Genomic DNA, 23,833 nt, shown 5'->3' on the forward strand with positions numbered 1-23,833 from the left:
ACAGATCAGCTGTGGTATTTATGCATAATTCAAAATGAAGAGAATATGTCTTTGAAAACTGGAGGTCTGTTTTGCTGCTGGAGTAAAACTGCAAATCCTGAAAAATAACCAGGAGTGAAGAAAGACACAGACAATGATTGTCATAAAAACTATAAGTAATGTTTACTTATTTTTTGGCATTGTGAACAAAGTTTCATTAGTTTTTTGAGTGGCTCTCTAAAACTACTCTACAAGCAGGTCACAAAATAATTCACCGTGACAGTCAGCAAGATGTGGCTCTTGAACCAAAACCACAACATGCAACTTTTTACCAGATTACAGTAGATGAATTGCATGTGAAAAACCTTGATATTCTTGAAACTGTGGGCTTTCAACCATGTGTCTGTGACCCCCATGGGGATTCTGGGAACAAAGATGTTTTGCATTTCAAGTCAATTAGTGTGTCAAATCATTCTTGCCTTCTTAGTCATGGTGGATACATTGAGCTGCAGTTGTGCATTGATATTACTAGTTATAAAAATGTAACTTCTTTTTAAATTCTGGTCTTTACTGAGGGGGAACACTTGAAAAGAGATCCTCAGTTCAAAAAAAGGCTGAATACCCCAGTTCTAGATCACAGGTGCAGATAGGTGAATAAAATGCAGTTAAATGATAATTCTGACATTTTCTAAACAATCTAATATCTAAATCTAATATTAACTGCATTTTTGGGAAGTGGCATTTCTTTGCAAACATTAGTGGTACTTTTCCCACAGAGAAAAAAAATAGTCTCTTACAAACATTCAAAATTATATAAAACAACATTTACAAAACCCTGAAAGTGCTTCAGATAGTATAAAAGGCAGATTAAGGCACCAAGTGGAAGGCAGCAGTTTCTTAAAAAAAATGAAGTATTAAGTACTGAATAACTGGAGAAACGATTAATCACAAGCTTGAAAGCATGACCGTTACTTTCATGAGTTATAAAATGCAAATATATTGTCATAAAAATCATGCCTACCAAGTTTGACAAAAACTGAGTCCTGGATTCAATTCCAGTCTTTCTATACAGCAGATGGTGAAGCCAGCAAACCAACTGCAAAACATTTTTTTCCTCAAAGTTGACTTTAGTAAGTCAGTTAATAATCAGAATAACACTACATAGCTTATTGGCTTGATCCAACAACAAAGTCGTATCCCTTATTATAGACTGAATTTTATGTTGGGTACTATAGTTTAACAAGTACTTTAATCAGTATACAATGCTGGTGGTTTATCAATATGTTTGAAACCTATTACACATCTTATACAAATATAAGAAGGATATATTTAATTGTAAACACATTAGTTAACAAAAGAGTTTGGTTTATATATCTGGCCAACAATGTTTTTGGACACTTTTCACTGTGGTAAATGTATTTTTATATACAATCTATCATACATGTGCCGAAAAACATAATTGGATAACCATGATTGCCTAACATTCATAAGTAAAGGTTATTTAATTAACTTAGTAAATTAGTTCTACCAAGGCTTGATTTTATGAAACATTCAGTCCTGGTGAAATATCTCCCAAATATGTAACTGTAGACTATTACTATTATTAATCAAGTAGAATTACCTTTGGATTAAGGCAAATATCTAAAAATATGTAAACTAGTGTCATCCAACTTTATTCCACCCCCCCCAAAAAAAACACCTTGACAGTACTGATTACATACTGGAACAGATTCACAGTTTCAAAGCAGGGTGGTTGGCATACAATCAATTTTTCCTCTTCGTCCATGATCCTATTTAACTGGAAAAGCAAACTATTCTTTGACTAGTGCACTGGGTCAAAGTTGCATATGCAAAATACAGAAAAAGGTGTTTGATCAGGTGTTTTTTTTTTTACATAGGCTACCAATCAAGAACTGACAATAAACAAAAACGTATGATTATATCCCATCTTTAACTACCCATCACAAGAGAAATGGTGCTCTGTACCATATGTATTAATGTGCCCTGTTGTAAAATGTTATACTTTAGCAAGTACCAGTGGCAGGAACTTAAAATAGATTTCATAAGCCCCTGTGGCACTCGTAGGATGAAACTTGTTTGGACAAGCTTACTGATTTCCTCGTGGATCTGTTTCTGGATCACGACTTTGCCAGGATCGTTCTAATTGAGCTGCGTCTTGGGGATTTTATTGGAAAGCAGGAGGTGGGGGGGGGGGCAGTAATAGCTGGAGTTTAATCCGAATCCGAATCCGAATCTTCATCTGCAACCCAAAAAAAAGAGAATATGTTCCAAAAGTGAAACCACAAAAAAGTGTGACACTTCTTCCATCCTAATTACTACGTATCTGCTTTTTGTGGAAATTAAGGAAGTTGCATCACACATACAGTACAATAACTTGTACTACACAGCTGCAGTTTAAAAACACTCCTGAAATTACTGCAAAAAAGCCAAACTTAATAAACATCAGTTTTTACAGGAACTTGTGCTTTTTTTAGACTGCATGATGCTCAATTATTTTTTAAAAAAGGTTATTTTAGAAAGTTATGTGCTGACATAGACTGCATGTGTCTGTGGATTAAATGAGAAATATGACAAATGTGCATTTACAGCACGTGTATTATTAAAATCATCAGCTATTCAATTTTTGTGTTGCTTATCCCATTGAAACAATTTTTGCATATTGTTTTGTTGTTCATTAACTACAAAGGAGTACAGGACTGGTTATATTTAACCACATTAATGGCACAAAGCCTTCCTTTTACATTTGCTGTAGAATAATCGCTACACATTTGCTTTAGTGGTTTTTACGTATGACAGAAGAAGGTTACATGGAGGTTTCCTGATATAATTAGTTTCAGTTTGAGGTAATATGTTGGCATTACCATCTGATTGTTATTCTGAGTTTGTCTATACTCCAGATGTAATTTATCCCATACAGCGTATTAGTGGGGAAATGGAAGCAAATCTTCAACGGTTGTGAAAAAAAAGTTTCTTCCCTCATTTTCATACCCCTGTTTGTATTTCTACTCTTTTTTTTAAAAAAGTTAAGTTTCCTACCTGCACGGGGCTGCTCTGGGGAATCACCTTGCTTCAGAAAATTAGCCAGCTCATTAAAGATAACATAGAAATGTAACGCAAAAACTATGGTGGCTATGAATCCAAATACCTGCAAAGAGAGCACGCAAGTGAGTTGTAACATCATTGAGAGACAGTAAAGGGTCAAAGATGCAAAAAAGAAGCACCTTTTATATACAGTCATGCTTGTACAGTCATATATGCTGGCCCACATCACATATTTCCACACAGGAAAATGTATATTTTGATTTGTATACTTAGCACAAAAATCTGTATTGTGTATCATATAAGAAAAAAAAAATCAATGTATAAAACAAGGATATTTGTATTAAATTCATTTGTAACTATCAGGCATACTCACCCCACCTGCCTTAGAAGCCCCATCTTTATACTTGGAGACTGAGATTATGGAAATAACAAAATATATAATTGAAGCACTGACACAACGTAGAAAATCCTACAGAGAAAAATAAAATAAAAAAAATAATGCACCCACTGTAAAAACACCAGATATTAGGTTAGCCATGTAGACTGCAGACAAGGCCCTTTGTCTCTCTGCTTTAAATGTAGTAGGCTATCATCTACCCTGAAACATATAGCACTACTGCAGTCACTTGAGGCCTGTATGTACCCAGGTAAATGTATAGAGCAGTCACCTGAGGCCTGTATGTACCAAGGTACAGTAAATGTATAGAGCAGTCACTTGGGGCCTGTATGTGACCAGATAAATGTATAGAGCAGTCACTTGAGGACTGTATGTGACCAGGTACAGTAAATGTATAGAGCAGTCACCTGAGGCCTGTATGTGACCAGATAAACGTATAGAGCAGTCACCTGAGGCCTGTATGTTACCAGGTAAATGTATAGAACCAGCCAAGCATACAGAGATGTCATTTTGACCGTGTACTGTATGTTGCAGTATAAACAGAAAGACTCACCATCAGAGGCCAGTGGAAGCTCTTGAAGCGTTCATTAAACTTGGTGGAGTAGGCGAAGAGCAGAAAAAGGGCTAGGAGGAACTCGATCAGCGGGGCTGTCACAAAGGCCGCGGCTGTTGATGCCACGAAGCAGATGAAGATGATGAAGGACAGAGCCTGAGACAGGAAGAGTCAGTGAACCCATGGTAATGTAAGCTGTAGCCGGGGTGACTGGCAAGAGCTATAGTCACACAGATGCAACCTGATACATTAGCACTCTCTTTGTGATTACTGTGCATAAATACTGTTAATATATACTGTTTAGATATGTTTAATTAATTATTTCTGATGACTCAATTGTTACACTGGACAGGTATTATTGTAGAGCTGTATTTTTCAGCATGTGGAATATTTTCTAAAATAATTCTTGGCATTCTTGGTGAAACATCATGACTTGGTCTTCGTGGTACATTGAGGATCTGGTGTTTTAAAGCTAATGCCAGAAAACTAAAAAGGTGACCTTAAGATGAATAAAAAAAACAGAAAATATCACAAATAGGTCTTTGTGTATCAGGAAAATGTCAGAATCCCTCTAAAGGGCAAAGCTCAGTCATGAAATCTGCACAGCCTCAAACAATGACAGTTATAATCTGCAAGCTGGTTGATGGTAAACAGTGTACATGTACTGTATGTTGACAACTCTGCAGTTTAAAGCTATGCTTGTGTTTCACTTTGGTGTCACACAATCACTGACTGAATACAAGGCTTATTAAAGCCAAACAAACACTGAACAGATGTTAATAGGCAATGCTGTGTAGTGTAACTGCAAAACTACTTCCTCTGTACAAATTTTAAATTGTTACTTTGCAAACAGCATGGAGAATCAGGTAGCAGTAATGAAAATGTGACACCTGAGATTCAATCCACTTTCGGAACGACAAAGGAGAAATATTTTATGTCATCTTGAGGAAATTCTTCTTATAGAGTTCCTGGCAGAATTCTATCACTAGAGATATTTAGCTCCTTGAACATAATTTAAATGAATTATTGCACCCAAAGACAAAGCAAGCAAAGTGCTTAAGATTGATATATTTTATATACTAAGATATATTAAGAAAATTAACTATTAAGTAAAAGCTGAACTACATAATTTACAGAATATCCCATGCATTCAAGTTTGTACTACAGTGAAATACATATATATATATTATTTACTGTGTTTACTTCTTGATTGGGTCTAATTCACATGCAGGACTGTTCAGTTTATTACAGCTTTCCTGGTCCTTGAATTATTTCCACTTTTGTCATACAAACCCACCACTACAGATCGCTCAGTAATCTGTAGAACAGAAGCAGTGCAACAAAGAAACACAAACAGCAATTTGAAGTGTATCACAGAATTCTATATTTTGTTATAAACACATTAAATATTTACCAAAACAATTTCAAAGTGTTCAAACAAGATACTCGGATTAAAGCAAGGACTTTATCCTGTATCCTTGAATAATTCCACAGTGTGTTTCAGATTTGGAGCTGTAAGCAACAGAATGCATAAACTATATTTATAATTAAGAATTATTAATCTTTTTTAAAAATGCCTGTTGATATTTAACTGTACATAATAAAGTCATAATATGTCATCTCCATCAACACTAGGAATTAGGAATTAATCTTTTTCCTGTTGTTATTTGTCTTTTCCTGTATTGTACTTAGTGCTTTGCAGCTTTACTATAGGACTTTTTTTCCAGTAAAGCCCAGAAGTCATATACTGTAAATCTCTGCTTTGAATGCTCAAATTATTAATGAGAATCTGACTCTGTTGAGGTAACTGGTCAATTTAAGATCTATGCACAAGCAACAGAAGAATAGTGTAGTACACATTGGAGTCAAAAAGAAAAATGATATGATAGAGCAACGCTGAGGATTTAAACTACTACTTTCACGTGTATTTTGTCAAATCAAAAGCTACATATCTTAAGGGACCTTTTGGGCGGATAACATATATGTGATATGACATTTAGAAGACTTCCTTTTCTCTCCTGTCCTCGCTTAATTTGTGCATACTATACAAAGAGTACGGTACACAGTATATTTTTTGCAGGTGAAGTGAGATTTTCCTACAGTAAGACAAGCAGACCAACACCTGGCAATCACAGATCTTAAGAAAGCATCGTAAACTTTCTTGGTTACACTTTATTCACATATACTGTGACCACTAACACAGACCTTGTGATCTCTAAATACCCCCCCGCCCCCACCAGTTACATTTAAATGTAGCGAAATGGCGTTGTGTAGCACGTAGAAGTTCAGTGAAAAAGGTTTGTAGAACAAGGTAAGGAAAAGGCACCTCTTGAGTGTTTAATTGCAGTTATATGGACATTTAAACATCGAGCAAGTGGTACTAAATTCACTGCAACTGCAACATTGTCGCTTCACGTTTTTTTTTGTTTCCTAAAACGTGAACGAGATTGTCAGAAATACCATTGAATATACAACAGACATTAGTGCTCTAAGAGTGATGAATAATGCCTTTTATAGAAGCAGTAATAAGATAACAATGCAGGATTTAACACAGTTTTCACAGAATGTAAAAGAGATACCCGAGCGCTTTAAGTTTACAAATTGTAAACTGTAATACAATTGTTCTCACATTTACATGTATTTGTTTCATAGGAAGAGATAATAAATCTGTTCTGCATGTACACTTGGGAATCTTTCTAGAGATCATTAATGATAAGGCGCCACTCCCGATGCTCCAATAGAAAAAAACCCGCAAAAAATAAACTTGACAGAAGAGAAGAAAATGAAGGTTTACCGTGTTTCCAATTAATTTCAGTGTTTTTATTCATGTACTAGTTAGAAAACTAACTTGTGGTTGTAATGTTGATTAGAATTTATTACTAACAGCTATTAGTAGCAACAGTTTAGAAAAGAAAACAAGAAAGGTGACAGAAAACAAGATCTGCTGACAGTATTTTAAAGAAGATTTAAATAAATAAATAAGTTGTACCACTTCAGCTGTAAGGAGTAATCCTCTTCTTGAGGTGACGAAAGCTTTGTCTGGGAGGAGAGCTAAAATGCCAGCCTGGCGAGAACTGGTTGAATCGGGAGACTCTATGTCTCCCATAACGGCAGTTCAAAAAAGCAAAACAAAAGTTAAATATTCAAGCGAAGTTGCCTGCTATATAGCAGAGTCGTCTGCAAAGCAACAAATGAATCACTTTCTTCTGAATTTAAGGTGGAAACGGAAATCATGACACTGCGGAAACGTAAAAAAGCGCAACATCTGCATTCTTCAAATCTGGAGACAGGGCTGTTAAGGATGCCTCATGGCTTGATGGGTAACTGGTCTCTTGTTTTTAACTTAACTGCCTATGGTTGAAATGAAATACAATTATGAAAAAAATATCACTCTGCTTTGTCACGGACTTCGTGTTAGGGTTCTGCAATCAAATGCAGGTTGAGAATGCAATGGTCTGGCCTCGACACAGAACAGCAGTTTAAAAGCGATTATTTTGTTCCTGTGAGAAATTTAATTTAGGTAGTTGTGAAAAGCGTCTTATAATTAGAAAGTCGTCATTGCTATTAATTATTGTTGCAGTTATCCTCATTGTTGTTGTATAAAATGTATACTTGTAACAGACATAAGCAGGGTAAAATGTTGTCTCTATATGCATCACTTCCATATTTCGAAGGGAACTACAATCTGTTATTGTGTCATTGAATCACCTCAGTTTGAGTATTTACCCTCCTCCATAGTCCTGAACACTTACACATTCATTGAAATGTAGCTGCCTTATAGCTTTTCTGTTCTTTTAAAGCATTAAAATGTTGAAAATGATATAAGTATGTATATATAACATATATATATATAAGTTAAAGTTAACAAATTAAAAGAATTAGGTTTAAAATAAATATTAAAGCTTTTTTTAAAATATTTTGGAATGTTTAAGTCACAACAATAAAGTGTTGCTATCATATACTTAATTATTCATGTTCAGTATTAGGCACAGAATGTACTGTTAAAGACACATAATGTAGCCATTGTGTAGTATGCATTTATTTATGAAGTTGATAATTTGTGCATTTACATTATTATGAAAGAAATAAAACTTATTCACTTTCAAAAGACATACAAAGCACCAAGAATATGCACTCCTTCCATTCAAAACATTACAATGCACCACATTAATGCATTGCACAATACCAGGGTTATACAGTAAGTGGATAGTCTTTTATGTTATTATTGACTGAAGTTTACACTGGTTTTGGTCTATTTTAAGATTACCTGCAAAGTTTGATTTCAGGGGAGTTTTCTACATTAGGATGGGGATAATGAAGCCTAATACAAAATTAAAAGAATGGTTCCTCAAATATACTTAACAGATATCATAGGTAGTTGACAACTCATGACATAAACACAGGTCTTCCAGATGCTTGGTGCTGATTATTTCACTCCAGAGACTTCAGTAGTTCTTGGCTGGTTAAAAGTTATTCTCTTGAAGAACAGAAAAGCATCCACTGACCAGAGGGCTGCTGCTATTAGTCCCACAATCTGCAAAAGTACAATAAATGTCTACTGAACAGGAAACAAAACGTTTTTTTTTTTTTTACTGTACAAACCAAAATACAAAACCAAAGGTTCCTAACCTTTAAAATGTGCATTCAGGTTAGTAAGAGATTTTAAAAAAAAGTTTCCATTCACACTTACCCCACCACCCAGGGCTCCTTCCACTGAGTACGTAGTAAGAGCAATGACACTCAGAATAAACACAAACAGTGCTGCAAAGGCTGAGTTAAAAATATCCTGTAAAAGCACAAGAAATCATGTGTTATTGCTTATTTGCACTGGGGGCAGAAAACTGGACATGACTGCTTTGTAATACGGATATGATCCTTACAATAAGAGGCCAGAAGATAAAAGTGATCTTCTTGTTGAGTTTCAGCAGGAAAAGGAGGAAGAGTGCGAGAGTTATTACGAACTCAATGCAAGTGGCTGCGATGTAGGGAGCTCCATGTGCTGTTGCAAAACACACAAAGGCTACGAAAACAGTCACCTGGCACAAAGAGAACCGACAGTTAGAGGATGCATTTTTTCTCCTCTTTTATACTCTATGCTGAAACCCTAAACAGATGACATAACAACAAATATTTGACATCAGATTTAATTCAAGAGTGTTATGTTAAAATGTCTAATGGCCGAGCAAGGCCTCATTTAGAATATTATGTACAATCTCCACGTTCTATAACGCATATTGCTGCTTTGAGAACCCATCCAGAGAAGATAGATTCAGGGACTTAAAGGAATGTCCTACATTGACAGGTCGGTGAAACTGAACTGTTTTAGTTTTGAAAACAGAAGATTACTAGGGGATCTGCTGTAATTCTTCAGGATCAATAGTGAATCCCAAACTAGTGGGAATTGTGTAGAAGTGTTTTTAAAACTGAGAACAGGATGTACTTCTGTATCTGGAAGGTCATGGAAGTAATGGAACAAGTTATCCAGTCATGTTGTTAAAGCCAGTAATGTGGTTCCTTTAAAGAAACAGCTGGATAAGTTCCTTGGATAAACCAGCTGCTAACTACAAAACAAGCGGAATGATCTCTCGATTGTAACCTTTCTTATGTTATTAAATAATGATCTATCTATATATATAAAATGACAAAGCAAGTTTATCCAAATTAGCCTAATAAAATATGGCTTTTCTTCCAGCTAATGAATGTGTACAGTATTATATATAATTCAGTTTATTGTAGGTAACTAATGTATAACACGCATGAAATGTGCTTGAGCTCTCTTTCTTCACAATATGAAATGCCAAGAGCTCCACTAGAGGGCAATATTCTCTGTCACATTTAATTATTAGAAGAATATTATTTTATAACAATACTTTCATTATTAAAATATGGGGAATATTTCGTTGCTGATGTATTTAACAGGCTTTGCTATTTTTATATAATATTAGCTCAGCAAAGCTGCATTATAGAGAGAGGGAAAATAACAATAACTGTGATCAGAATGCTTTATCTGATCACAAAACACCGATAATTACTGTCTCCTAGAATAAAGACATATGTACTTCCATCTTCTTGCATTCTAAAAAAGTAAAAAGAAACACTGGAATTAAAAAAAGAATGAAGAAGAGCAAGTTTAAGTATCAGAACATTTTCAGTAGTCTTGTTAGTGTTTACCTTTTTAAATGTCCTGTGAGACCACGTTAGTAAACCGAATTTTAATGTCTACAGCTTTGTTTTGTGTAGAACAACATAGACATTAATAACGGAATATAATACAAACTGGTAGGGTTGATAAGAAGTTATTAGGAGGCAGGATAAAATATATTTTATAACCCATATGCTTGACAGAGAACAGAAGATTTGTTATACTTGATCTCAAATCACCAAACCTCACTTCACACTTCTATAATCCAGAACATTTTAAACACTTCTTTCTTTAAATTTAATTTTATTAGTCTTTTAGATGTCAAGAGTTACTTACACAATAACATAATACATAAGTGCTCCTGTAACAAAAATCTCAGATAAAAGATACACAATGACCCTAACAACTATAATTGTAAGCTAGATGACAGCTTGTTTACTTATTGAAAGCAATGCAGATGCCGTTAACTCATCTTTGCCTGCACAGATAAATACTTATAGCTGGGGTAGTTCAAATACTTTATGAAATGCATAATACATGTGTAAAATCAAAAGCGAAAAAAGAAATCGTATTACTTTTATTATTGCTTACCATCTCTGAAACTTTAAGAACACCTCTACGAGATTTAAGAAAGGTAAAATCAATTTCCATGGCGAATAATTTTACTGTAGCACAATAAACTCTTCTCAGAAATATCTGCTTGTCTTAAACCTATTTCCTGATTGTACAATTTCCTTTATCACTGCGGTAACAGGAACTTGTGAGCACAATTTTTATTTTTTGTTTCTACAGAGCACGTAGCGTATTTAGTATTTGTGATCTAGTTGTAGGTGTCACATCTTTTACACTTTAGAGCACTGTCGAGGTCTTAGAAAGGAAGACTGTTAACTCGGTTTAGTGGGTGTGGTTGAGCCAGGGAACTTTCTAAAACTGTTTTACTTAAGCATTTTTTTACGTTGTTAATTAAATTCTAAATATAACCATATGAACTGGTGATCTTAAGTTAGTATGAACAGATTTACCCTCATTATTATTGTGTCAAGCATGAAGAATCTTGAGAAGATTTTAATTATTTGCAAAAACACGTTCATCTTTGAATGTCAAAATCTCACAACTTCAATTTGTTGAATATTAAATATCAACTTATTTTATTTTGCAAGACAGAACCACCCTAAATTATTTATCCTCATGGAAAAAAGACAATCTGAATACCCGTATGTAGAACACGTTCGTATGGATGTAGGAAACGTTTACAGTGCTTGTTGTGACATTACAGAACATAAATCTTCATTTTACATCGCTTCAAGGTGCTCATTTCAAACAGCTTCTGTCCTGCCGTTTGGGTATACTTGCATCTCTCTCCATGGAACAAAAAATAAATATATAAACCAAATTTCCATGATCTGTAAAACCATTTTTTCTAAGCAGCCAGTTACATCCTCTTAGCGTTTCTCGTTGAATTCAGCTTTGCAGATTCTCTTAGATGAAACGCTACAACACCTTGATAAAAAAGCCCTTTCACAGTGCTGTCTCTTTAAGGACATTGTTAGCTTGTGGCGTATGCTCAGTAGGAAGCATTTCTTTGACATGCGGAAGTAAAATGCAATGCGTGGCCTTTTAAACCGTGTTGTGAAGAAGTGACTCTAGGGTATTATGGATTTATAAGAGTGTGACCATGTATTTTCTTACAGTATTCACCAGAGTTTGGTCTGACCTTGCCTTGACATATTCCGAACATCTTATTTATGCAAACAGCCGGAGAATTCACTGTCAGGGCGCTGCACACAGAAAATACACATGTCTTTTCAAACATGTGGTGAAACAAGCTACACCGTACTGTACTACTGTCAATGGTGGATCAACACGTAATACAAGTAGGTACACATCTGGTTTACACGTGACATGACTTCCCATTTCTTTACATTAGAAAACGAAACGGATTGTGCTGATCTACATTTGATCAAGCTACAATTTAGGCAAATCATAAATTGTTATATTTTATCGTTAACAGTTTTTATTGCAGAGAATAGCGGTTGTATTTTGTTGAAGGTTTTTAATAGTGCTTTCAGGCGTCTGCGGCATCACCTGCAAAATTCATGCGAGTCTGAACGCTGGGGTCTGGATTAAAAATACAAGATTTTGCGGTCTCCTTCAACGAATTTGATACCACAGACCTGGCTGGAGTTCAGAGCCATCTGGATTATGTGCCGTGCTTGTCGTTATTGACGGTTACCCTGGGCAGTTAGCATTTTATTATGTTTCTACTTTGATTGTATTAATTTATTTAACTCAGCATACCGAGTGAAGCAGTACCAAAACCTCACTACCATGTTTTCTTTTCCCGAAGACAATCTGCTGCGGAACAGGGTGGAGAGAAAGCCTGTAGTAAGTTAGAAAGTAACTAATCTTTATATTTTTGTGTGTGGAGATAATCATATTTAACATAATATTATATTATTAGTGTTTACACATATTGGAGAAAAGCAGTATTTTTATTGAAGAAGACTTATATTTTTCTTTCAGATTTGCATTGAAGGGAATATTGCAAGTGGAAAGACAACTTGCTTGGAATACTTTAGCAAAACCAGTAACATTGAGGTAAAAGCAAAATGCCTTTGTTGTTTGATTCATTTCTGTCAAATATGAAGATTTGTAATTTCATGTTCATTTCAGTAATAAAACTGAATTTATCAGTTTTCAGAATTATCCATGCGTTTTATTACATTATATTTGCTTTTAAGGAAATCCTTTTTTATTTTGCTGTGCTTTTTGATAACACCTTGACCTGCTGTGCTTCTCTCTTTGGTTCTTCAAATTATTATCTCATCAATGGACATGCACGTCTGCAGTAAATGTATTTGCACATCTTGTCTTTTAGGCATTGACAGAACCAGTTTCCAAATGGAGGAATGTTAGAGGGCACAATCCACTGGTAAGATGTGTGGATATTATTCTAAAATAAAACCTCAAAATCTCAAACACAGCATTACATCTCCCTTAAAATATATATATATAAGAAAATAAAAATAGAAATGCAATATTTTTGTGTTTGTAGTCATTGAGAAGTCACTATTGCTTTGGGTAGCTCCCATTTTTTTTCTTCAGGGTGAAAACACAAGACCAGTAATTCTTAATTTGTTATCAGTATTTATTTATCTTTTGGTAAATCTGTCAGTTCACAGAGCCTTATCGACTGTTGCAAAGTATAACGTGCTGCTACATTTGGCAGAAGTATACATAAGCTACAATAATTCCAATATATTAAACTTTTAAACACCCATTTCATCTACTTATTAAAATAAAGTGCAAAAATTCTCCTTGAGAGCTGTTTTGGTTCATTGTTCACTGTGCCTTTGGTTTAAATCCCTGGTAGGGATTGATGTATCAGGATCCTACACGCTGGGGGATCACTCTGCAGACCTATGTGCAGCTCACGATGTTAGACCACCACGTCTCGCCAACGGTAGGGGCTACCGATTATCTTACATGGATATTGCTTAGCTTTAAAAAAAAATAAAATTTGTATTACATTCCAACCAAATTTGGAATCGCCAGTTGTGTCATTACATTTTGGCTTGCTGCTGTGACACTTATACTTGATAATGTGTCTCTAGGCTCCTCTGATCCCCCACTTTAAGACAGGCACTTTAAGACTTTTCTTTTCATGCTACAAACTTGCAGCTGTTGTTGTTTCATCGGGAGCTGTGAGATCTCAGGCTGACTAATCGCAACCCTATCCCAACAAAACTGAGCCTGTTGTGTGTTGCAGCTTGTGGAATAACTCAATAACATTCAACCAGTAAGCGGACTTGCAACACCAGGATCGGTAAACTCACCTAGCACTCTGGGAGAGTGCTTTTAGTTGTTGAGTCAATTAGAAGTCCACATTCATGTAACTTTTGTGCTTATCTTGAGTGAAGAATCCTTAACATCCAGTTGAAACAGCCTTCTGCATTCCTTGTTTTGTACTGTGTCACCATTCATTCCTAAAAAGTTAAATGTGTTAAATGAACTTCAAGAATGAGCTGAAGTGCCCTCAGCACTTGATAATGCCCATTCTTATGTACTTGCATAGTATAGAAACAAGAGTCTTGGGAGACAATTGGTACAATATCTCCATACTGTACTCCTGTGCTGTTATATATGTAAGCTTATGTATGTTCTTAAAATTCAGTTTGCTTTGAGGTATAGATAAGTTTATAGACTGGCATCCTCTCTAGGGTGTAGTCTTGCATTGTAACCTCTACTTCTGTGATAGGCTCTTGGTTACCACTGCCCTTTACAGGAATAAGCATCTTTCAGCTAATGGATGGAAATTGTTTAAAACTGGATGACCAAAATAATGTGCAAGGGGGTAAAAATTGTTGATATATTGAATGATTGTGGTCATCCATTAGGATAAACACTGTTTGGATCATAAGATGATGCTTCTGTTGAGCCTGAATAAAAAGTACACTTAAAATAGTGTAATATGAATATTTTTAGCAAAACTGGTAATACTTAATAAAAGCCAGTTAATATTTAAGGCATATGTTAATTAAATTAGGTCGCTGAAGCCCATATTCTCAAATAACAATTTTCCCCTTTTAAAACCTGTATTTTAAAAATGAATGATGAAAAGGGAATATAGTTATAGAATGGAAAATAATGTATTAGTGAATATTGCAATATCTGTAAAATATCTGATTTATTAATAAAAAACATGTTTTCATAGCGCTTTGTTAAAGATAAGTGAAGAATGATCATATTTATTGTAAACTATTTTCTGTTCCCCAGATGTCTCAGATAAAAATGATGGAAAGGTCTATATACAGTGCTAAATACATATTTGTGGAAAATCTCTTCAGAAGGTATGTTTTTAACTGAAGCTAAATATTAGAATCATCTAGAAATTGAAAATCTTAAAATGATACTCTGGGAATGTTTTGAGTGCTTGCATAATTAAACATAATTATTTTCTATATTCACTTCAATTTCTTTATTTCTTTGTAGATCTAATTACTGTATGCTGATGCACTTTTTTGGGGGTTAATTTTTTTAATAGAAGCTTGATACAGAAAACTACAGAAATCTGAAAGATTCCCCTAACATTTTTGGAATTTAAAATACACACACATTGCATGTTACCACTGTGTGGCACTCTTTCTCCAGTGCTCATGTGTTCCTGAGTACTTCCAATAAAATGGAGAATAAAAAGTTAGCAATCTTTTTTTAAACAGTATTAACTGTGTGCAGCTGATCTTAACTGATCTTTATTCTATTTTGTATATGCAGAATAGAATTTATGTGTTCCGCACTCCAGATCTAAAACTGAATATTTTCATTCAAATGTTGAAGTGCAGTAATTTTGAAGATTAGTCAGAGTTTTCGACCATGGCAAGTTTAAAAGGCACAGAAAACTTTAAAATGCAAGTACCAATGCCATATTATTGTAACTTGTATTTGTTTGGATAAAGCATAGTGTAGCACCTCTGAACTGTGAGATTTATGGTGTTTTATATTTCTATAGACACCTGTTTCAATATCAGTCTTTAAAATGAGTGAATCATAAATTCATGTGTTCATGTGTACACAATGCAAAAAGGAAGAAACCTGCTACTTTATTCGGAGCTTCATTTTTAGAAGGAGGTCAGAAATAGAAATTCTTTTAAGCAGTCACATTCTAAAAATATTACAGCTTTATTGTGGATCAAGGGACTTCACATGTACTGAACACCTTGTGTGCATCAGTGATGCTGCATTTCCTGTTCTAACTGTCAGCACTGTAGTGTATTTGCAGACAGGATAGAGTGTGTTAGTAAAATGCATATGTAACTTCTTGCATGCATTATAGTGGGAAGATGCCTGAGGTGGATTTTGCTGTTTTGACTGAATGGTTTAATTGGATTGTGCAGAAAATTGACATTCCTCTGGATCTTATTGGTGAGTTGCTTTGAATTACAGTACATTGTGCTGTTTACAATGAAGTGCAGTTTCTATAGTTTTGTAGATGACAAAAGAGAAATACTTGCTTCTTTTGCATCATGCATCTTATTATAGCATTATTGCTGCTTTGCACCGTAAGTGTTTAAACAGCATTATACTGTCTAAAACATGCTTGTGTAGTATGGGATTTAAACATTGCTGCCTGTTCAAAGAGTTTGGCAAGCTGGACAGTGTGGTGCAGGGTTGTCCACATAGGTGTGGTATTTTGGTAAATCTAACCATATTAACTGATCTTAACATGCAGCCTGTCATGCTGGTCTGGAGTTGTCTGTATGTTGTGTAAATGATTTGTAATTCTTTTGTAGGTGAAAGTTCATGAAAGTGCAGGTTATTATCATGCAAACTGGCAGAGTAGCTTGTAGATCATTGTAAAAAAAACATATTGGAAGACATTTTGCCATTAGTATGTTTTCAGCAGCAAAGGACAAGAGAATATAATTATTTTTTGTTTGTTGGGTAGTTTACCTGCAGACGTCTCCACAGACCTGCTATGAGAGACTGAAGAAGAGGTGCAGGGAAGAGGAGAAAGTGATACCTTTGGTAAATATACTGAGAAGGATTTAAATGTTGCATTCATATTATCTACCTCGTGATCAGGAGACTGTTGAACTGGCATTTGGTTTCTTCTTTTTTAAAAGGAATATTTGGAAGCTATCCACCAACTGTATGAAGACTGGCTAATTAAAAAGACATCGTTTGCTGTCCCAGCTCCTGTTCTTGTGAGTTGTTCGGCAAATCCTACTGATGGTGTTGGTTTGGAGCATGATTTAGTGTTATGCTAAACACCTAAACAATACAGGCTAAAATGTGTTTTCGTGTGTTTTTAGTCTATCGTAATGGAGGACCTAAAAGAAAAGTATATTTATGCAAAATTCATATTTAATTAAATACAAAATTCAATATTTCACAAAGTTGTATGTTGTATGTTGAATATGTTATATTTAATGTACATGTTTTACTTTAGGTTATTTCTGCAGATCATGACCTCCAAAAGATGCTGAACCAGTATGAAGAGAACAGGGAAAAGATACTGTCTACAAACCACATTTAATCGCACTTGGAATCGGAGTGGAGATTTTACTGTCTGAACTGGTTCTGAAACTGTTTGTATAGTGTCGTGAGTCTTTGCCTTGTTCTGAACTGTATCTGGATTTTTTTATGTTGTCGTGAGTCTTTGCCTTGTTCTGCTGTCTCTCAAATTTTCATAACATTTGCATGGTTGGCTTTCTGGCTGTCTCGCGTGCTATTTCTATTTCTGTGACCAAAAAACTGAGTAATTGTTAAGTATAGCACTTAAGATTCATAAAAGCTAAGCGCACGCAATACATTTAATAGTCTTTCATGTTCATTGGCACTGCTGAACTTGTGTACAGTTGTACACTACAGTGTTTACTGTACTTTAGATTTGTGATAGAACTGGTGCTAGCGGTTGTTTAATGTGAAGAAAAGAGATGACTGGTCAGATGTAACCTTGGATAAAACACATGCTGTTAGCTGCAGTAGTATTTTTGATCTGGATAGAGGAATCCAGGTGAAGACCAACCTGATTACAATTCTGATACCGAACTGTAATTCCTTAATGTATATTACACTTTGTGGCATTCATTTTTTGCATCTTTTTGGTTAACTTCTACAAGACAAAGTAGACAGATCACAGGCCCTAGTGTCACCTCCTGCATGAATGGGACCAGATCAAATCAGTTGTAAGAAACTCTGGCATGTGATCCAAAAGAAAAAATATTTTTTAGCAGGTAACCTGTGTTGTGTTATCTGCTGAAAAAAAATTGAGCCACTCCAAAATCAATTTTTGGATCAAAACATGAGGAATGAATTGGGTGTGTATTAACTGATACAGCTTTGGGTTAACTGACAAATCCAATTAGGTAATGAACATTTTTACAACTTCTAAGCACAGTTTTGAACTAGTGATTTTCAGGTGGAAGAGTATAAGTTTATATTTTAAACTGAAGTAGTTTTAATGTATCCAAACTGAGTTGAAAAATGTATAGAAGGCAACATTCAACTTATATTAAGAATGTTTCTGTTACATTCCAGTTACAGGTTTTTGGTTATTCGGGACCTTTTAGTATTAAAAGTAAATGTAAATTTAAAATAATACAGTGCGGGCTGAATCTAAACTTTTGGAGATAACTGTTGGGGGAAGGTGGGAGTTGTGCGGACATGTACACCTTTCATTTTTTCCTTTCTTGCTGTATTCAAAGAAATAAAATGAAAGCATTTTTTATTAGTTCTGTTTCTGTTTTTACAACTTTTGGGGATAGGTGCAGAAAGTTCCTCTCATCTGTTCATCTATACTGCTTCTCTCTGTTATACTACTGTACAGTATGTCATGAGCTTCATGATAGGTAATAATTAACACAATGTGGAAATCCTTGCTTTCACTATACTGTGTTCTTCTCCTTTACCTTTTTGTCCACTTCATGTATTGTCTTATAGAATTTGCTGTCCAGTGAGAAATAGCTGTTACCCGTGTGAATGTTTGGTTGGATTCTGTATCCTCTTACTCAAGACTAAATGTAAAATTATTTTCATCAGTCTTATATTTTACAGTTTCTATACTTTGTCATTTAATTATCTACACTTTGCACTGTGATAGAATTACGCTGCAGTTGTCACTGTTAATTTGTCATAGAGAAACAGCAACATAGTGCCTTAAAAGTAGAATATATAAAACAGGAAATAATGGAAGACCACCTCAGTATTATTCTAAATACAATACCAAATTATGTCTTGCACAAGCTATAATTTAAATCCCAAGTACTAGCCATCATCTTGTTTGAGAAGGGATGTATCCATAATGTGAATGAACCCCTAATAACTGATAATTTTAGAATTAACCTACTCACTAGTACATCATGCACAGCTGAATCTCTTTTTTACCCCCAAACATTTGTCATGTGGAAGAATGAATCATTCTGCATATTTTTATATATCATGTATTCTATATTAAATCTGGAAACATCAGCTGTTTTCTATTTGTATTGGTGCCAATCATTTAGCCATATAGCTTAGTAGTGCACCCCCTTTCTGCAGCACAAAAACAGTGAGGACCTGTGCACATACTCCTGTGATGACTGTCTACTGTGGTGCAGACATACTTTAGAGCGAAATATAGGAGAATTAGGAGTGACTGTAGAAGCAGCTCCTCTCACTAATATCTGACCCAGGAGCTTCTGTTGTGTAGAAGCCCATGAAACTCCAGTGCAATTAGCCCATTGTAAAACCCAGTACATTTTTGACAATCAAAATAAACCTATTAGTCCTTATTACTAATCACTCATGGACACATATCTAATGATAAAAAAAGCTTTTAATTTAGGTTTAAATTGACTTTAAACATGTTCAACAACAGCTCTGAAACTGTACATGTACATTCACAACTTTAACGTTATTCTCAATTTTCACAAATAGATTTACATAAAGTCAGTTATATAATGGAATCATGTTAATTCTATCAGTTAAATCTACACTTTTACCTGAACTTTACAGGTTACTATAACAGGTAACTAGTACTGGAAAGCTGGCAGTGTATGGCAGTGAACAAAACTGGTCATATGACAAACATGAAGAGCAAAAAGGTTTTAAAAGAAAGGAGTTACTGGGTCTATCTAGCTCATTTGGTTAAGCAAAGTAACAAGTTGCCAAGTTTGCAATGCTTATCTAAAAGTCATAGCCTTATTCTTTTGAATTTATTTACACTTTGTTAAAAATGTCATCTTACACATGACATCAATTGTTAGTACAAATGGTAATAATCCTTTGGCATTAATAATATAAGCTTTACAAATGAAACACCTCATTTTACATTATTGTGTTTTTTTTAATGTACATCACCAGTTATTTTTAGGATGCATGCACTCCTTTTATTAATGTTAAAATTTAAACATTTGGTCTTGTAGCTAAAATATCTGTTATATTAAAGTTCCACTTCTGAGGTTAATACGGAAATGCTCACATTTATCTTATAATGTCCTGTGAGCTTAGATCAGTTTCTTAAAGGAATGTTACATCTCTCTGTGACATCACTGCAAATCTGTAAGCGCCCAATAGGCCACAGAAGTTGCCAGTCTACTTAAAGCCCTGGCTGACTAATGTCCATTCTATCTCAATAGCACTTCCAATTTCCAATTTAAAGGAGTTAAAGAATATGACACAGTCCACTGCCAAGACCAGTGTCACCAGACCTAAAGTACTCTTGCTTCAATGAACGCATTTGGGCTTAATTTGGACTCTTCCATCTCCTTTTTCTCAAAGTTCAGTACCTCCTCAAAGTTCAGACCATTTAAATTTTTACCAGCAGTTATTGTTAGGTTAGGCTCCTACATTTACTCTAGTGATCTTTTTGATAATGATTTCAAGTCTTAAACCTTTTTAAAGGTTTTGCAATGCATTCTTTTGATGCCACAGAAATATTGAACAAATATTGAAAACTGAATTAGTAGGAAGTCGGAATCCTAATTTTTTCCCACTTCTGCACTCCTGTTCATAAACATCACCTCTCAGGTGTATCCTGTTATGAACTGGCATTTACACCCCTACCTCCACCCTTTCAGGACCTCCCCAATTCCACTGAGATTCCCGATACATCTCAGTAGCATACATTACACAATTAGTATTCTCAAATATTTGCTTCTTGTCTTATACTCTGTCCTGTTAGTGATTGCTGCATAGCTATTCTTTGTATTTATTTTTTTGTGTGTTAAACCAAAACATAGCCTTTCAACAGGTCATCCTCTGTTGCTAATGTGTCTTTCCTACTTGGTGGTTGGCAAGTCTCATTACAGTTGTTTGGGCAGCTGATACTTTCTGCATTTAGTTCCTCAATGGGAATCTGGTTGTCAATGCTTCTGGGTGGGATGTAAAAAGACTGGGGTGGCTCTTTGATGGCATTAGGTGTCAAATTGTCATCAGAGAAGGATGTAGTAGGAACATCAGCCTTTGTGAAGGATTTTCTCCAGTCTGGGTCTGCTGAGACACTGCAGTTGCAGTCAGGTATGTTGCTGACTAAAACTGCAGATGGCTGGCAAACAACGGGCTGTTTTTTATCTTCTGGTAAATAAGGAGGCTTGTGTTTGCCAAGGTCATGGCAAATTCCACCCATTTGAGATGTCTCTTCAATGGGGTATTTCAGACTTTCCTCTGGAAGACTATCTTTAAACCCCAGGTTGTTAAACTTCATAGTTATCTCAGACAAAATGTTATCAGTTGATGCAGACTGCTCTTCGAGAACCTGTTTGCTTTCAATATGTCCTGTATTGTGCATGGCAGCTGGAGGACTGAATGATTCCGATGCTGCTGAACTTCTGCTATGTTTGTTCGGAGGTGGATGCTTGACGATGTCCTCTTTTGCAAACTGTGCCGCTTGTAGTTCATTAGGAAGTGCAGAAACTGTGAACATGGCAATAGATTGAGGACCACTCAGATAATGTATTTCAGGCATTCTTTTATCTCCTAAATTGTTACGCTGTGCTGCAGAATGTTCCTGAGTATAACTGAAGATACGTTTCTGCCGAAAAGTAAGGTCAGGGTAATTGGCACGCATCTCTGAGATTGAGCTGTCTTCACTTAGCATGCTCCTGCTAGGTCCCAAACCGGGTGTTTCTGCTTCCTCTGAAATTCTGATCTCTGCATTTAGAGGCTCCTCTTCCAACCTTTGTCCTGGCTCAAACCCCATTTGACTTTCTTCTCTCATGGCTCTTCCTGGGCCTAACAGAGAACTGTCGCTTTCCAGCTTCTCCTCTATGAAGTCTTCCCCAACCAAGGCTTCAGCAATTTCTTTGTGACCACGTAGTGCTGGAAATCTCTGCTTAATGATTTGTAAACACTCTGCTTCTTCCTTTTGACCCATGACTTCTAGCAAGTACTCACATTCCTGCCTGGCCAGAAACAGTTCAAACCCCACTTTCTTTACTTTTGTAAAGTCTATGTTCTTGCTCAGTCTGTACTCTGTGTCAGTTTCTAGGTAATATCCTATAGTTTCCAGGATGCTCCTGACAATGTCTGGTGGCAGCACAGGCTGAATTATGTAGACAAAGGGCCCTGTGAAAGTCTGTTAAAAAACAAACAGTTACTGTATTTCAGAATCTATATGATTCAGTTACAATACACATTGACACTTGTGTAACAATTTAATGCCAATATCTGTATCTAGTTTAAATTCTGGTGCTTTATGAAAAGTTTGAAGTTGTTTATGATTTTTAAATTTCTTATTTTTCATGCATGATTCCTACTTGCTTAGCAGTATGAAATGTATTTAAAACTGCGGCATATTGTGAGAATTTGCTCATTTAAACCTGTGTTCCCACTCTTAAGCATTTACTAGACTTAAGAAGGCTAAAGTCTTAAGCACTAAAATGTAAAGAAGCATGTACAGTATGCCAAGTACTGTATTTGTAGAGATACTCTTTTCCGAACATGTCAGAATGTTTTTTTTTTGCATGCAAGACCATGACAGAAAATAGGAGTGTAGTTACTACTAAATTATCCATTTGAGAATCAAGAGTAAGTGCCTTAATATTTTTAATTCCCTTCTTTATCTCAAGAAGTCGTTATGGCTGGGAACTGCAGCTGTGACAGTACCAGGAAGTGGTTTAACTTTTGTTTCAACTGCTTGGATGTTTTTTGGTTTCATCTGGTTGGGTATTTTTCCATTTGAAAGCCCCTGCTTTTTAATAATGAGAAAGCAAATCTCATGATTTTGAAAGCACAGAAATGGCTGCCAAGTGAGTGTTTTAGCATACATTAACTAATACCACACTAAGTATTTTTCTGGTGTAAGCAGAAAGTCTTGTATCTCTCAATAGTATATTAAGGTTTAAATAAACTTTTACTTGCATCTATAGCACAGAATATTTTATCTCCATATTCATATTATGAATTGTAATTTAAGGTAACTAGGAGGGGTTAAATTTATAATGTATACTAACCAAATGCCAAGGCTAAAACAGCCTAGTGTTTTATTAATTTATGTCAGATCAATCTGCGAATTACATAGGTATTTTTCCTTTTATCTTAACTGAGAAAATGTATATAACTTTGTAGAATAATTTTAATTGATTGCTGATTATTACCTTTAGTGATCTGATTTCCTTCTTCCACGGAAAAAGAAACAGGTTGACACAAAACATTTCTAAGACTTCGGTGGCTTTTATCAGACCCTCGAACACATCCCGACATTGGTTTTGACGCACTCGTAGGCATTCTGATACAGCCCAGTAAAAGTCAAAAACTTCAAACCTTTCTCCTGGATTAGTTTCTGAAAACAGGAAGCGTTTCGCCTTTTCTGTCACTTCAGTCTCCGTGCAGAGTTTGAGATTACCGTCAAAACAGACTTTTTCGTAGTAGTTCAAATAATCCTGACGAAGGTCTGGAAGTATGCTTAATGATTCTTCACTGCTGGCACTCTTCATGGCTGTCAAATCTGATTTAGGGGGTCAACTTTGCCTGTAGAGCTTTCCTGTAAGAAAGTCAATAACAAGGAAGCTGCAATGCATGCAGATGGCGTAATAGTCTTTTTAGACGTTCAGCAATATTGTTCGGGCAGGCGGGGGTTATAGATACCGATATATTATAAATATAGTGTCGATTATATCAACGAAGCCTCAGTTAAGGACGGCAAGGGATTCTCTTTGTAGTAGGACATGCTGCGAAAGACGAAACGCAGGTTGCCCTAAAAAAGCGAAAGTGAAAGAAT

The 23,833-nt window shown here is 35.4% G+C and overlaps 4 protein-coding genes across 7 annotated transcripts; 1 reads left to right on the plus strand and 3 right to left on the minus strand.

Moving 5' to 3' along the window:
- Positions 1 to 137: 137 nt before the first annotated feature.
- cmtm3 (CKLF-like MARVEL transmembrane domain containing 3) lies at positions 138 to 7,228 on the minus strand. Its single transcript, XM_088614166.1, has 5 exons — positions 6,982 to 7,228; positions 3,993 to 4,148; positions 3,416 to 3,511; positions 3,037 to 3,145; positions 138 to 2,239 (listed from the first exon to the last, which is right to left on the minus strand). Exons 1-5 carry the CDS (start codon positions 7,096 to 7,098, stop codon positions 2,211 to 2,213), a joined length of 507 nt encoding a protein of 168 aa, XP_088470292.1. The 5' UTR covers positions 7,099 to 7,228; the 3' UTR covers positions 138 to 2,210.
- On the plus strand, positions 6,642 to 18,367 carry tk2 (thymidine kinase 2). 3 transcript variants are annotated; one of them, XM_088614163.1, is made up of 11 exons: positions 6,642 to 6,780; positions 7,210 to 7,312; positions 12,482 to 12,519; positions 12,658 to 12,732; positions 13,013 to 13,066; positions 13,508 to 13,597; positions 14,911 to 14,984; positions 15,968 to 16,056; positions 16,580 to 16,659; positions 16,758 to 16,838; positions 17,084 to 18,367. In XM_088614163.1, exons 1-11 carry the CDS (start codon positions 6,775 to 6,777, stop codon positions 17,168 to 17,170), a joined length of 777 nt encoding a protein of 258 aa, XP_088470289.1. In that variant the 5' UTR covers positions 6,642 to 6,774; the 3' UTR covers positions 17,171 to 18,367. The 3 variants fall into 3 exon arrangements, with proteins under 3 accessions (XP_088470289.1, XP_088470288.1, XP_088470290.1); XM_088614162.1 differs by lacking the exons at positions 6,642 to 6,780; positions 7,210 to 7,312 and adding an exon at positions 11,714 to 12,008; XM_088614164.1 differs by lacking the exons at positions 6,642 to 6,780; positions 7,210 to 7,312; positions 12,482 to 12,519 and adding an exon at positions 11,838 to 12,008.
- Positions 8,010 to 10,952, minus strand: LOC148644473 (proteolipid protein 2). Its single transcript, XM_088614167.1, has 4 exons — positions 10,726 to 10,952; positions 8,873 to 9,028; positions 8,683 to 8,778; positions 8,010 to 8,526 (listed from the first exon to the last, which is right to left on the minus strand). Exons 1-4 carry the CDS (start codon positions 10,783 to 10,785, stop codon positions 8,419 to 8,421), a joined length of 420 nt encoding a protein of 139 aa, XP_088470293.1. The 5' UTR covers positions 10,786 to 10,952; the 3' UTR covers positions 8,010 to 8,418.
- A 1,065-nt stretch (positions 18,368 to 19,432) lies between the features above and the next one.
- On the minus strand, positions 19,433 to 23,833 carry LOC148644474 (uncharacterized). 2 transcript variants are annotated; one of them, XM_088614161.1, is made up of 3 exons: positions 23,701 to 23,825; positions 23,211 to 23,596; positions 19,433 to 22,189 (listed from the first exon to the last, which is right to left on the minus strand). In XM_088614161.1, exons 2-3 carry the CDS (start codon positions 23,547 to 23,549, stop codon positions 20,840 to 20,842), a joined length of 1,689 nt encoding a protein of 562 aa, XP_088470287.1. In that variant the 5' UTR covers positions 23,550 to 23,596; positions 23,701 to 23,825; the 3' UTR covers positions 19,433 to 20,839. The 2 variants fall into 2 exon arrangements, with proteins under 2 accessions (XP_088470287.1, XP_088470285.1); XM_088614159.1 differs by having other exon boundaries at positions 23,211 to 23,833.

Source organism: Lepisosteus platostomus, chromosome 20 (assembly GCF_059453375.1).
Source record: "Lepisosteus platostomus isolate fLepPlt1 chromosome 20, fLepPlt1.hap1, whole genome shotgun sequence".
Lineage (NCBI taxonomy): Eukaryota > Metazoa > Chordata > Actinopteri > Semionotiformes > Lepisosteidae > Lepisosteus > Lepisosteus platostomus.